The 16,768-nt window shown below is 30.4% G+C and overlaps 1 protein-coding gene across 2 annotated transcripts in view; it reads left to right on the top strand.

Moving 5' to 3' along the window:
- The window catches only part of LOC113402918 (glycogen-binding subunit 76A), a 43,485-nt gene that overhangs the window by 1,865 nt on the left and 24,852 nt on the right, over positions 1-16,768 (top strand). Inside the window, exon 1 of one of the 2 annotated variants that reach the window (XM_026643277.2) lies at positions 7,965-8,109. The exons of the other annotated variant lie outside the window; for it this stretch is intronic. Coding sequence (XP_026499062.2) covers positions 8,098-8,109 — 12 coding nt within the window. The 5' untranslated portion in view covers positions 7,965-8,097. Of the gene's footprint in view, positions 1-7,964; positions 8,110-16,768 lie in introns of those variants that run through there. 2 annotated transcript variants of the gene reach the window in all.

Raw genomic sequence — 16,768 nt, 5'->3', positions numbered from 1 at the left:
ACACTTATGTATACATAAATGTAAACTGAATAAAAAGATTGTAAAACTATATTGTTTTAAAGCTCTGACGGGCTTAGTCTGCTGCTGCCTATATACGTCTCAATTTTCTTGCTGATACGATTTAATTGATAAATCACTATTTTCTTTGAATGATTCTTACGTATTTGGATTTTAAGTTAAATATCAACAAAGACTTTTTTAAACGTGCAAATATTAAAAATCTCAGACCCTATTTATATTATAATTTATCAGCAAATAATAACTAAATATATTACTCGTCCGCCTCGACTTCGAACGGGTAAAATCTATATAAAGTTACCCCTCATACTTCCCGCCTTGAAGTTGAAATTTCCGAAACGAGTATGCTTAATTTAAATTCAATGGGACGTATAGTTTCGGAAATCTCGAGATGAATCAGTGGTATTTGGCTTATAAGTACATAATATATAGACAAGCACAGTTCTAGAGGGCTAGGAACCTGCTTCGTTTGTAAAGCTGTTGTGGAATGTGAACATGTATGCATTTATTAGCTTTGCCTCTGATAAAGTTGTGTTTCTGAACTATTTCAATAAGCGTTTTCAATTTTGTCATATAAAAAACTGAGAACTTGAGGTCAGTTCCAGTTACCTAGATATTCGGCTAAGAAAATTTGTAGAGTATATCATACACACACTTATTGTAAGTTGCAAAAGAGAAAAAATACATTATAAATTTTGTTTTTTTTTTTAAAGTTTTTAAAGCATATGTGTATTTACATATATTAATGATGTTGAATTGATTGGTGATTGATAACGAATATATCTGTTGGGTAGAGAGGTCCTTATTATGAAATATAATACACATAATTTTTGAGATTATTAATTTATTATATTTACAGATAGATAGATTTTATTAACATTCAATTAGAAGATTTCGCAAGATCGCACAAATAGACTTTTCCTGTTAGTCTCTTGGTGGTCTATTACTATTTAATATTTTAAATTTCGTTTCTATCTCAATACCTTATTAATAACATTTAATATAATATGTGATATTAGGAGCTATATAATCGATATTTATTCTGAATGTATTGTGTAGTAACCACATATCTAGCCATATATTGTGTGATACGCAGTAATCTTGTATGCATTATTATACACGAACAGTTCTTGTATACAGTTCAAGTTTTTTTAGTGCGCAAATAAGAACGATTCTACTAAAAAAAGTATGATTATAATGTACTTATATGAACATTTGTTATCTTGCCTGCACATACATCAGCATAAAAATGTAAGTACCTATTCATTATTGCTCACTACGCGATAGCCGGAAGAAATCTTTTAGAGATAAGCTTTCTCTCGTAACAATAATTTTGTTTATGTTAAATGTACATAAATAAAAACATAAATTATTTATTTAGTTTTCATTAAAACAATAGAAATAGTTTCGAACATAAAATATTTTTTTAGCCTTTAATCAAACTCTTCTCTGAATTCTTCAATTCTTCAATAAGTTAATATAAATGATATCTGTTATAAGACAATCATTTTTATCTATATTATCTATTATATATTTTTATCTATATTTAAAAGCTAGACTTTGTTTAGTTGAACGTCCTAAAATCATCGCTTGATTTATGACTTTCTACAATCAAAAAGCAATAGTTTGTATTGCGTGGTGAGTGAGCCAGTGTCACTACGGCCAATATAACACCATAGTTCCAGTGGGATAGGCGCATTGACGATGTAAGGGATGGTTGTCACCACCCACCATCAGGTGGCCCATTTACCAGTCTGCATAACTATTTAAAATAAATATAAATAGGCATGAATTTAAAAAAAATACTGTAGATGGACCGGCAATTCACCTCTTTCAATAAATAAACCTTTAAGATCCACCAATCTTAATTGTGAGTTCTATTTATTAAATATGGGCTTTAAGAATAGCACAGCCTTAAACGCCATTGGCGTTTGTCTTGAAGCTATTTTAATTTCATGGTTATTGCTATCACATAAAACTGAATTACGTCTGACAGGTTTCTATTAAAGAGATACAGTAATAACATGCCCTATAAATTCATAAAAATATGCGGTTGGACTGCTTCATATCAATAACTGATAATTAGGTATGTCTACATTAAAATGATATTGACACGAACTTTCTTAATTTTTTTTTTTTTAACGAAAGTGGTATTGTCATCGTAATTATATATTTTTAATTATTTGTATATACGTATAGCTTTTCAGTATTAATGTTGCTTCCACACTTCAATGTGATTATATAATGTGTAATAAATGATCTCTGTCACGTAGACTTTCGGTGGGTAAAATTATTGTTGAATTATAATCGTTACTGTAACATCTTGGCACTTGCTATCTTGGATGGCCTGCCAAATATGTCGCCTGATCAAGTCATAAGATAAAATGTCAGTTTTCTAGTTTCATCCGAACATTCTTCAAAGTTATTTCTGAATTAATTAGTATATATAAATTATATTTGGTACCAAATTATATGTTGTCTAAGTTTTCTAAGTAATTATTATTATGGCATTTTCAAAATAATAATAAAAAAATACGAATAACCATCACAATATTATGTCAAGGTATCAAGTTGTCTCTCTTTTATTTTATTAATAAAAGTTGAAATAATTCATTTGACGATGATCATTAACAAAACATGGTACATAGACTAGGCAGAATAAAGTGGGGGTGTAGTTTCGAAAAGTCCATGTTCCTTTTTCCTTTAAATTTTGCCTAAATACTTATTTATAATACCTAATACCTTTGTATTTTGAGTCGCTGAACTGAATTCGGAACTTTATCCAATAAAGGATAATTATTTATTGTAAATTGAATAGCGATAATTTTTAATTGTAAGCTTTTATTCCTTTCGTAAATCGAGAAAAAAAAACACATTCAGATATGTCACTAATATTTATTTGAAAGCTGTGACAAAATTGCAGCATAGCAATCTGCTACGGCGACGACGAGTACGAACTTGTAAGTAGGCGCTTGGACGTTTTAGTTCCCGAATTCGTCTATAGATGGCAGTAGAAATGAAAGGGCAAGTTTTAGTGAATTTTAATTAATTAATTTTTAAAAGACATGTACACAGTGGCGGACTGGCATGGGGCCGGAAGGGGCGGTTCGCCCCGGGCCTCCAATCTTGCACCCCCCAAATGCATTCGCGCTCCCCTGATCAAATCCTAAACAAGACGTTAAAATGTGTTTAGTAGCTATATCATTTAATCAAGATCAAAACACTACAATCTACAGCCATCTAGAATTTTTACACATAAACAAAAATAAATAAATTTTAAATAATAAATAAACATAAACACTTATGTATACACAAATGTAAACTGAATAAAAAGCTTGTAAAACTACTTTTTTTTTAAAGCCGGGGGGCCTCACACTGTTTTGTCCCCTCGGGCCTCTGACGGGCTTAGTTCGCCACTGCATGTATATACATGATATGTTAATAATTATATTACTTTCAAATTACTCTTATATATTTTTATTATTGTTGCTTTGTTATCGTTGCAGATCCTCAGTTTAACACTTAGGTAAAATCCACTTATCAGATATTCTACCGCCAAACAATAATACTCAGTATTGTTGTGTTCCGGTTTGAAGGGTGAGTAGGCCAGTGTACAGGCACAAGGGACATAACATCTTAGTTACCGAGGTTGGTGGCGCATTGGTGTTGTAAGGAATGGTTAATATTTTTTACAGCGCCATTGTCTACGGGCGGTGGTGACCACTTACCATCAGGTGGCCCATTAGCTTGTCCGCCTACCGATGTCATAAAAAAAAAACAAAACACTTAAACAAAAGAAATACACTAACGGCAAGCGGACATTTCAATGATCAATTTTAACATAATGATATTAATGTTTTATTTACACTAATAATTTATTATTGAAATAAATTGAAAAAAAAAAATCATCTTTCAGTATTTATTTTATGTCCAGTATGCATATTAAAATTTCTCGAAAAACGGAAACAATGGTTAATATTTTTATCAACTTCGAAATGTTATAAACTTATTTGCTCCTTCTATTAAACGTCACGTTCATTTATAATTTAAATATACACTTGTATTATTAAGACTAATAAAAACGTTAAAATGTTTAATTGTAAAATCGATGTGTGTTCTACAGTAAGACTGTACAGAGTACATAATAATTATTATAGAAACCTAACGAATTTTAGAGAATAATATCAGTGGTGGAGTTCCTATTGGAACCAATTCTTTTAAATCCGATCGCCTCCAGACGGATTGAAATGAGGATATTTTTCAATTATTTATAATTTAAAGACATCCCTATCTTCGCTGGTCTTAGGTCTCAGTAATTTCTTACCGAGCCGGTGGTAGATTTATGATTGTCAATTAGCGTTATTTTTCAAAATAAGTTTTATTTTTCTAAATTTAATAAACATTTAAAAAATATATTTTCACTAGCTATATACTTTAACATATAATTATTTCAAAACAGAATGCTGCGCAGTGTAAGTAAATGGAGATAAGTTTGTGATTAAAGCAAATATCAGACATCAGCCGAGTGGAATATTCCTTTGAAATATTTGAAAATACATTAGTGTGTTTGAGATGTAGTTTTAAATTTATGGATAATATATTTCTTCAATTAGATTGTATATAATAAAATATTCGTAAATATGATCATATTCTTACTTAATACGACAATTTAAAAACCTACTAACAGTTAAATTTAGTAATGGTTTCTGAAAAAGAAAGAAAATTTTTGATAAATTAATTTTTCATAAACATATCAAAATTATCAGTCAACAAGTTTTTTTTTTAGAATATTGTATTGGAAAAGTAGGTACATTATTTGATATCCGATAGAGATGACAATACAAATATGTATGTAGGTAGGTATTACTATTTAACTACTATCTTCAGATTGGTAAAATATTATGCGATCTATCTAGGTCAGTTTAGAGATTTTACCCGAATAAAGTTATAGGCCTTTAGTTATTAACACGTATTCAATATTTATTATAATTATTATCAATGCCAAGCACGACTCACGATTTCACCTACTAAAGGGATTGCGCTTATTTTTTGAATGGGCTTTATGCGGTCCTATCTTGGAGGGTATTATCTATTCTACCGCCATATATGTAACATGTTTTTTATGGTAAAAAACATCTTAGTTCGAATTGTTGGCGGCGCATGCGCGGTCGAAGTTGACTTATCACTTTTGTGATTGTTATTAAATAAATAAATAACACTATCAAAAGTAAAATTGTTTAAAAAGAGAGCGTAACCTATTTTATTATCTGTTTACCGTCATATGTATTGCTAGCTGAATCTTTTGTTTAACTTTCTTCAAAATTAGTTGTTTTCATTCCTTTTCAGTTATTCACAGTTTCTAACGTGATAACTTATAATAATTATTTTTTGTTATCTGTATTGTTTATATTGTCTGTAAAAGGAATTATATGTTTTAATCCGCATCTCCGTGCCTCATTGACAATTTTTGAATTCCTTAACAAATATAGCCATAGGTTAATACAAACTTACATATTATATTGATCTTTAGTTGCCGCCTTTTCCTGTTCGAAATTTGAACAAACATATTTAAAAATATTTTACTTTTTTCTTGCGTAATGTCCGTTTTTCATGCAATTTATTGATCACAAGAAATCTGTCACGTTGAACACTAAGCAGTGTAGTTGCATTTTATTTTATCTAACTCTGAAGTGCAGAGGTCAATATACCGTAAATAGTTGGAATCGTGATGTGAATTCAGCATATTCTGTGTTTTGCTTGTGCGTGCAATTTAGAAATTGTTTCAAGGTTATGTAGAAAGTTATTTGTTTTGTAGTTGTAGGTATTTTTATTATTTTATAGTTAGTAATGACACGTATTTATCGGGTACCCATAAATCTGAGTAAACCATAAAGATTTTGGTAATTAATCATATATGATAAGACGCGAACATAAGTTTGTACATAATTGTACAAATCGTTTTAATTTAAATGTAATTTATAAATCAATATAGCCTTACATCGAGGTGGATTGCAAGGAAATAGAGACGAGCGGTTAACCACAGGCACGTCGTCATTCACTCACTCTATTCATTCATTGACTCACATGTTACGTAATAATAAAATTTAAAAAATATAATCCTTTCACCATAAACTAAGCTGGGAATCATAATGATTTAAATATATTTCAATAATAAATGAGCATTATTGTGTAGGTACTTAAATACGTTTACGTTTATGCATATGTATTACTTAAACAATTTCATTTACTCCTTTAGTTTGTATAGCCCGATTTCAGGTTTCTGTATTTGCTTGTCAATAAGATGGATATACGAAGTATGAACTGCTAGCGGTAAGTACACAATAAAACCGGGCCGGCATAAATACACTCAGGCAAAATTTAATTTGCGCGTGTAAAGTAAGGACGAGTAAAGTCTGTTATGTTTTTTTCTTTTATAGGTGTAGACTTTTAGAAAGGCCTATCCGTATTTCAAATAAAAAACAAGAATGACATTTTTTTTTTAAATAGGTCTTTAATTATCTTCTTTAAAAAAAGTTACTTAAATCATATTCCTTTTATGTTAATAGTATTTAAATATTTTTTTAAACTTGTGCCTACCTAAAAATCAAAGAAATATTTGTAAAGTTATCGTATTATTAACAAGTAATATTAAAGTTCTTCTTTCCTTTGAAATTTTTATTCACTTATTTAAAGAAATACATAATTTATTTACAAAAAGGTTGAGCTCTGCTTTAGTCACGTTTAAGAGTTTCATTAATACTGTAATTATGCTAGTGCATACGTAATTAGGTTTAAATTATTATTGATACCTAATTACGTGTGTAGTATATTAAGTTGTAAATAAATTATCTTATTTATATCTAAAATTAGATCACGTATAAACATTTACGGGAGATCTTATACTACTATTATTTTATCATTGTCACTAATAATGCAAATCGTTTTTAAGCCGTGTGGACGGGTCCACTAAGAGTTGAGTAGAAGTACTCCAAATCAACTCTTGGGTGTCTAAACTTCTAAAGACTATTTTAACTAAACAAGTATTTCTTCTTGCTTTATTATTTTATTTCTTACTTTTATAAAATTCAATACGTTTAAAAAAACGACAAAATGATAACCCAAAATGAATTTCTTGTCTCATAATGGTGTCAGACGAGTTTAGATGCGTCCGCAGCAGCCGTTTACGAACTTTTATTCGCGTGCCAATTTTTCTCGCCGCCCGCCCACTGCGCCCGCGCACTGCACCTCTATTTATAAATAAAAGTGACATTGTTTTATACAAGCGACCCTGCTAGTACTTTTCCATGCGAAAATCGTTAACCCCGAGTGATAAGGAGAAAGTACTGCTTGAGCTTTGTTACCGCATTTATTGAAACTGTATTTAAACCATTATTATTTTTTATTATTAATAATATGCTGATTAAAATGAGCTCATTCTTTAATTAATTAAATAGAATCATAAAGATAAAAACATTATATTTATACAATGGAAAAATGTCTAGGTATTTACAAAATAAACTAAAACAATTGTATAGTGTGAATGTTATTAATAAAAAATATTCATTATATCAATACCAACCGGTAAAAATACTTACAACTTTTTTTTTTTAATTCGATTTCTTCACGAATCTTCGATTCATAACTTTAGAATATTAATACAGAAAAAGAAAATCTACGTAAATTCGGGAATGAAAAAATATCGTTGCGAAAATGTACGACTATTAACGAGCCTTATGATATTTTGACTTTTAAGTTTTTAATTCTATTCAAACTTACAGGAGTGAGCATAAGTCTCTTATATGTAAACTTATGTTGTAACTATATATTTGCTCAGGTTCACTGATACCGAAGTGTATGCAATCATTGAAATTATGTGAGAAATATTAATAAAAGGTAACGTTAAAACATATACAAACACCGACCTTCCTGGACCTTTGTAGCGAGTCTGGATTCAGTAGACCAGTCACCCTCACGCGATCGACTCACGCGCATCTCGATTTGTGTACACCTTATTTTTTTTGTTTTTATTGTTTACGTAAAAACTTGTTGACATCGTGCTCGTTAAGTGATTAGAATTAAATGGATATGCAGGTAAGCAGTTATTAAATTATTTAGTAATAATGAAGCGTTTAAAAAGTATCATAGTAAAATGAAATAGAAATGTGGAGAATTTTGAAAAACTATTTTAAAGAACACGTTAAATGTAAATTAATCTAAGCTTCATTTTTTTTCAACAAAATTGTGTAGAAGTGTATATTTGTGCATGTTTTTTAATTTCTTAAATATTTATTAGGTATATTATGTGATATTTGATATTCCATTTTTAAAAATATGTTATCATTTTTTTTTTCACAATGAAATTATGTTTCTTATACCTATACCATTGTATTTATATTTCCAAATGCAATTCGTAATGTTGCAATTAGTATATTATAAAAATTCGACCTATTTTTATTTGTACATACCTTCGGTACCCTTTCAATGACAAAAGTTTTAAGTTTAATTACCATACTTGTATAGTAAAACTTAAAGATTGTACGACAATTTTCTTTTTTTTTTACGTAGTATATAAATATGTATATAAAAACTTATTTTCTTGTTTACTAATAACAGACAAGATGTTACATTAGGACAAAGTCCAACAATATTATGAAATCTCTTTAGAAAATGATTTGTTATATATAGAACATATGTTGGTTTCATATCAATAATAAATATTTACATAATCCAAGTTCTTTTGAAACGAGTGAATATTGTTCATTGAATATTATCACCCAATTTCAATAAACAAATAAAATTAAAAAAGAAACGTGTTAAATTGTGTATTAGAATTTGATTAAACCTTATGAGAAACTATAGTATTTAGCTTAGCTACCCGAACCGACTTCACACGGTAAATTTATGGTTGTATTTAATCTTTAGAAGATTATAGCAAACTTTCTTATATTAAAAAAAAAAACTTAAAAAAAGAAAACACAACAAAAAAACAAAAATATGGCGAATGTACAGTATTATTCAATAAAATGAAACAAAAAAAAAATCTAATCTAAATAAATAATTACTTAAACAATGGCTATTTTGCTTATTTATTTCTCATGACTATTAAGATTTTCTACTGAATGTTTTTAAAATATTGGGAAACGAAAGGGAGGGAAATTCTATTAATATTTCAAATTACCACCGTCCATAGATATTGGTGTTCTAAGAAATATTAACCATTCCTTACATTGCCGATGCGCCACCAATGTTGGCAACTAAGATATTGTTGTACAGTAGTAACACTCGCTCACTCATCCTACAAACAGAAACACAACAATAGTTAATAATGCTGTTTGGTGGTAGAATATCTGATGAGTGGGTGTTATCTACGTAGACGAGGCTGCACAAAGCTCTACAAAGTTCAGCGTATTCCGTGAATCAAAACTGCCGTGAACATTTTGTTATTTGCATTATACACCGGTTTACTAGGGATTGCAATCCGGAAAAACGGATCGGGTAATCCGGCGGATCCGGCATCATTATGCGTCTACCGGATCCGGTACCAATATACCGGATGCGGGGACCGGATCCGTTGCTAGCAATTTTGGCAAAATTATAGAACTGTTGAATGAGTAGACATTTTAAATGCGCTTAATTGTTAAAAACTCTTTAATCTAGCCTTGATTAAATTACATAGTTAATGTACTGCAGAACATACTATCAGCACTGCTTAAAAATCTTCGGTTTTGATACTGAACTGATATTATTGGCAAGAGCAAGAGTCATGGTCAAAGTAGGTAAGCTTATGAATTGTTATGAACAGCTATGCTTCGTACATTAGCTATGATTAGCTATGGTCGATATTTTATATAAAAATAATGAAGAGAAGGCATATGACCGCCTGGCAACAACACCAACAACATCAAATGAATCAGATACAGATGACGAAGACACAACGAATGATGATAAACAAGGAGTTACAGTTACAATAACTGATCCTGGTCATCCTTATCTTTCTAAGGCAGAAGTAATTCTTAGATACAATGAGTTTCTTCAATAAGTGCGAAAAGTGGTAAAGCTTTTCAAAAGATTATCTGCTAAAAACGATATGTAACTGCAAACATATGTGACAGACGAAACAGGTAAATAATAACGCCTTACTTTGGATTACCGCTAATTTATTTTTACCGTAAGCTGTTGATACTAAAATTTTTTAATTATATGTAATACAAACTCATTATTGTTGTAATTGTGCCACTCATTAGACAGATTTATCAAATCGTATTTATCTTCACCGATCTGGCCGGATCCGACCGGATCCGGACGGTTCGATGAGAATCCGGTCGAATCCGGCCGGACTGAAAATTACGCCGGTTTGCAATCCCTATTCCGGACGTAACATTATGTCCGTGCAATACAAACATAAAAAATAGAACAGATTGTTTAATAATAACAACTTTAATTAAAAGTATAACAAAAGTCTGTTTCGCGAGTGACAGTGTTTTATTTTAGATACAAATACACTGAAATCTGTCATAACATTAAAGGTCGCAATTAAATTTAATTACTTATAAAACTTATAAAACTCTACATTTTAACAAGAGGAGTTTAAAGAAAAATAGTGGAATGTTTAATATTTTTCACTTACCTACCATATCATAAAAAAAAAAAACGGAACTAAAGGTTATTTTTACCATTTTTTTGACGCTATGACTTTCGAAATGTTCATTTTGGCTTATCTACATAAAATATATTAACTATACTTTTTTGCCAGGTCGCTTAGAAAGTGCTTAAATCTTCAAATTTTTATCGGCCTGCATTGATAGTCTGATTCTAAAAAAAATCTGCACTGATTGATATAATTTGTCTATTTTGTGTATGGCCGTACCGAAAATATAAATTATGAATGTTTCTTATCAACCAGACGAAGTGTTTCTTCTGCGTTAATACGTAAGAAACCCAACAAATAAACAAAATTTACCTATTTCCAATATTAGCAGAATGTACAATAGTAATACGACGATTATATATTTTGTTCAATGAAGTGTGTTATTGTTTTTTTTTTTCGTATTTTCTGACATTGCGGAAGTTTCAAGTAACTTAGGCATTGTTTATATTGAAACGAACTGGATTAAATTTGAATAATAACTGACTTATCAGTTTATCATGGTGGCAAATACTGTATACGGTGACAGTAGTATCATAGTCAAGTTATAATTACGTGTCTGACCTGACCCGACCCGATAAGCCTTCTAAGATCGGATTTTAGTTTGTTATTTTCAAACAAGAGATAAACTCTTGTTATTGTCGAAGCAAAATATTGTTAATCTTGACTCATTTACAGGATTAAACACTAAGTAAAACGCTCTCTAGGTATCGATAAACAAGGAAGGCTGATCTGTATATGGAAACTATGTCTGTCTATGAATATCAGGTGACACTACAATTGAAATTGCTGTTGGCTGTCAATGTGCTTCTGACAACCAGATTTTTATTTCGTTTGTAAAGAACCCTATCTCACTCATCTTTTAAAATTTATAATAAAAAACACCCGAGTGATATTTCTCAACAGGGTAGAATTTTGGTGAGATTCAAAATTGAGAAGGCATCTCTCACGGTTTATTAAGTGCCTCTTAATAAACAATATTTATATATAACAACGAATTAAGCAGGTACTACTTATTAAATAATGATAATTGCCCTGATAATGATAATATTAGAAATATATTATTATTATAGAGTGGAAATTCACGTGGAGTGCGGTTATAAATAAAACCAATTAACGCTGTGTAAAAATGGTACATAACGTAATATTTACGTACAAGCAATGTTCTTTAAAAGTATTTTATTATACTACCTTTCAAAAAATAATGTGAATCCAAGTACCGTATTGGGATTTTTTTAGACCTGAAACAGAATAAGTAAAAGTATACCCAAGAATGAATTTACTAAAGATAGTCAAGTAGACGCGGAAGTCTGAAGGTTTCTTATACCAATGGCTCGATTAGTCTGGTCTGACCGGCTTTGGTATAATTTCTCTACTAAATAAAATAAATGATAAACTGTATATAGTATAAACCTTACATATGTAAATAAGATACTCAATTACTGATGGTAATACTTTAATGGTATGTAATACGTTATACATATTACTTTGGACATAAATACGTGCATAAATACATCTTTAATAATGAAAATTGGAATTATGTCACAAGTGATTTGTTGTTTCATACATCCATATTCTTCTTTACATTCTGATGTCTATTTCTTTTTATAAAACCATTTAGGGAATGGCTTTATCAAAAGTAAGATGCAATAAAGAAATGTTATGAATGATTTATGTTACAATATAGTCTGTTGTTATTTGTGTTCCTTTAACGCTAATATAATAATTAAAAATTGCATCGAATTCAGAGTTTATTTATTATTATATATAATGGCTATCTTATTCCGCGTTTCTGTGTTTATATTCCAGATTGGGCTAACAAAAAGTTATTCAGTTTTTTTGTCAACAAATTCTCAGAAGCAGTCTAGAGTTTGTAAGTTGGCAGTTTGTACGTTCCGTTCCGAAAGCACATAAAGCCCTTGGTCCAGCGTCTGAAATTTCTCCGGTCGTGACGAGTTTGTCTTATTGGATTTTGAGTGCTCCGTGGCTTGTGCATACAATTGTAAACTATTACAAGTAGTGCGCAGTTGGCTAGCTGCAGATGGTTGGCCTAAGTCGGTCGTCATCATCAAATTTTCTTAATGACTCAATTGATGTCACTCAACATTAACAGTTTTCATTTAATATTACAGAAGATATTTTATGTATTGTTCTCATTATTTGAAAGAGTCTTCAGATTAGTTAATGCATGTTTACATTTGTTTAAAAGAGAAATTTATAAACGTTTAAGGCGTGATAATTGATGATACGTTTTGAATAGTGTGACTGCAAATAGCTCTCGTTCTGCCTTCACTTAATCACTCAGGGCTTATTCCAAGAAATTCTAAAGTAATTTACATAGCTTGATTACACACGGTGCATCAAAGGTTATCGCACCAATAATAAGCGTGTCCCCAGATGCAATGTGCATATTATTGAGATGGCGCCGATCCACATATTATTCTCAGCTGTAAAAATATTTTTGTAAGGAATTCAAGAGTTAAAAATAATGTCATGTGTAAATATTTTGGCAGAGTGTAACTTTAGCAATACGAATTATTTCTCGTTTTAAAATTTATTTGAAACCCTTATATTTCTTTCTTTGCCCCCCAAATTCCAAATTAATTTATTATATAAAACAGTTTAGATTACTTACAGCAATGCCTGAGGGTTTTTATAAATTATGGTGCCTAATTATTAAAATATTTCTTTGATAAATATTGATCTTTAATCTGCTGCTACATCAGAGATCAAGTCAGGTCTTCCTTACGTTTGCGGAAAACATTACTCGTGATAATTATGACGAAATAGGAAATGTCATTAATTAGTAACAGGTTAATTAATTAGGTTTTGATCTGCATCCAAAGGTTTATTTTATAATCTCTCTACTTATTTTCGTTGTTCCAAGATTGCCGAATGCATTACTTGATAGGGGACGTATTCACTGGATCTTAGCCGATGAACGTGGGTTGAAATCCGAGTAAGCACCGTTAAATTTTACGTGCATAATTTGTGAAGGAAAACATCGTGAAGAAATACACGTGTCGAATCATATTCTCCAATATGTGCATCATCAGTCATCACCCCAGTGTGCAGCGTGATATAATAAGTTATAAACCTTAACGGAATGTCTATTTGTCCAGCTGTGGACTTATGACGGCTTGTAAATACACAGTTTACTGTTTATTTCAATTATTGATGATAATATGTCGCAAGATATTGTACTGTTCGAATTTCGTATTTAGATATTGAAAATTATACTAATAATTTCCTATTAATTTACCAAAGTAAGCACGTGGTATTGTGTTACACTACCACGTGTGTGTTGCAAATGATGTGACTTTTGGCTATTGTCTTTTAAATGTGTGAGTCGTCACGCTGCATGGGCGTCACGCTGCTTCGCATCGCGTCTCATCACATGCTCCTGTGGGCGTTGCCGCAAGTCCCTACGCATTACACAAAATAGATTTAACGACGGCTTAGATCGTGAATGAACCAATGCAATCTTTTTTAGATAGCAATGACAACAAAAGTACATGTATGTTTGAGTCTATTTTGTTTATTATTTATACTTTATTGAATTCGGGTAAGCCCTTCTGAGTTTTCATAAACGTATTTGTGTTCATTATCTCGTGTTCGGTGGTAAATTATTTTTATATGAATAAATTGCATGATTCGGATAAATTTTTGTCACATGAATACCATCCAGCTGTGGGTTATGTTCAAACTATTTCCGTTGTATTGTATCGCTGGTATATATTATTTTAGACGTGATTTTTTAATGCGTATCACGCTGAAGTTGTTTAAAGTAAGTAAGCGCCTAGTACTGTACATACTTAACATTTCACCATGAAAGGTACCGTCACAAACAATACACACATAAGTTTTTAAGAACAAAACATAAATTTTAGATATCTGTCACGTCATGAGAAATTTAAGCGCTGATACAATGTTATGCTGCTGCAAGTTTAACTGTAGTTGACCTTTTGTAATTTACTGTGTTCTTTTGCGTCTTTTACTTTGATGCTTATTTCTGTACAAATCTCCGAAAAATATTTTTTACTCGAAGTAAAATTATTGTAAGTAGTAAACGAAAAATCCGTAACAGATTGAGGGGCCAGCAAATTGCAGACGATTACGATGTGAGATATGCGTGTTTCTATTTTCCGCTAATGTCGTTGAAGGTCACTGACGATGCGTGTGCGCCGCCCGCCCTCCCAGAAACAAGTTCGTTACGAGTTCGATGACCCGCATCGACTGAATTAAAATATCTTCTAAATTGAAGTTGGATGCTACATATTTATAGTTTTCCTTTTCCACGTCTGATGGATTATGAATATCAATTTTATAATGCTATATTATACTCGCATTTAAAACGCAACTTATTTTTATTACAGTCTGAATGTTATTAAAATAATATATATATATTTTAGTACAAACAATACATACGAGCACTTATTATTGTGTAAGAAATTTTATAGATAGGTATTTATGTATTTGTAGTTGCATGATATTTTTTGTTGTATGGCCTTTTTTTCAAGGCCTTATTTTGTATTCCATCGCTAAGTATTACTTCTTATCAGTTTTACTCTGGTAAAAGGACAGTCACAGGTTGGCAGCGGCCTAAGAGAAAAATATCTCAAGTCTCAAGCCTCTGATAATCTCCTTGAATAGAGGTGAATTAAATCGATTTTTGCTTATTCCTATGTTTATTCCTAGCAATAAAATGTCATTATACTTTTGGATTTTGTTTATATTAGCTGCTTTAAAATTTGAATTGATGAATGTCTGTCACGCTGTTATTGACTAAGCCATTTCTGGTTTACAATTTAACATTACATTTTTTTTTCATATTTAATCTTTTTATATGAACATCAAATTAAAAAGATCATGTATTGAAGTTATCATTAAACAATACTATTATTCAGAAAGTAGTTGTGATCGTAAGAAGAATGGAGTTGGACGATATTTCTGTATGTTTTGTTCACAAAAGCAGACTATGCTCCGAGTATGGTAAAAAGGTTGAAAGGGCGTATAAATCTCAGGCGACATTATTTATCGGTATTCAAGTATAGAGTTGTACTAGAAAGATAAAATGTGAATTGTCTTTTGAAGTTGAGATTCTGAATTTTAATTTAAATGGTTTTTATCAGTTTCATACATTTCAGTTCAATTTCATATCCAATATTGCTGAAGTTTATGTAACCATTTAAAATATTAGTATATTCTAAATTAAGACCATTTATGCGTAATTAAAGTTAAAATATTAATTATTTGTTTTGTTTTTTTCATTAACGGAATATATAATATGATTAACAAGAAATTATCCTTCTTGGAAAATAAAATTTAGTGTTTTGTAAGCCGGAACTTTGATTTTAAGTTTACGAGATACTTTGCAACATAGCTCGGTGTATATTTTATGGGGTCGTGCACTGTATGTTAGGTATGTGGTGGTTTATATCGTAAAACATGTTTCCTTTACGCGTATATTGATCCTATTTTGCTTTTTGATGATAATATTTCTACAGGTAGATAACTCGTACGAAACTTTTTGTCCTTTACAGTGTATTTCTTGAATATTTCCTTGTAAATGAATAATAATTTTCCTTATATTAAGATAGGATTTAATTTTGGTGAATGCTAAGCTGCCTGTCTATATCAAAATAATAATTATTGATCCGTAACGTGATCGACGACTTTAAATAATGTTATATTTCTTTTATTAATAACATTATCAAAGGTTGTTTCTTATTTAGTCCTGTTACCCTGAAGATAGCGTGGACGCCTCATGGCAGACTAAATACAAATAAGAATATTTTTTTAAATTATCTGCACATTTCTTTTTATCTCTCTATTACACATCTCATCTCGTACTTAATGTATAAGATATCGTGATATTGATAGCATAGTTATTTATAAAATATATTTTATTCGCAAAAGCGTAACAATAGTAAAAAAGATAAAACAATTTCTGGGTTAAGGTTCCTCTCGTCTTGAGGACAACTTTAACTTGAGTTAGTGAATACATACGTTGAAGAATTTCGTTCGATACAAGGTTTCTTCACGATGTTTTCCTTCATCGCCAGGCAAGAGTTGAATTATAATCACAAATATAATCATTAATTT

Source organism: Vanessa tameamea, chromosome 16, assembly GCF_037043105.1.
Source record: "Vanessa tameamea isolate UH-Manoa-2023 chromosome 16, ilVanTame1 primary haplotype, whole genome shotgun sequence".
NCBI classification, from domain to species: Eukaryota; Metazoa; Arthropoda; class Insecta; order Lepidoptera; family Nymphalidae; genus Vanessa; species Vanessa tameamea.
The sequence above is the reverse complement of the archived record's forward strand: the minus strand, read 5'-3'. Positions and strand labels throughout refer to the sequence as shown.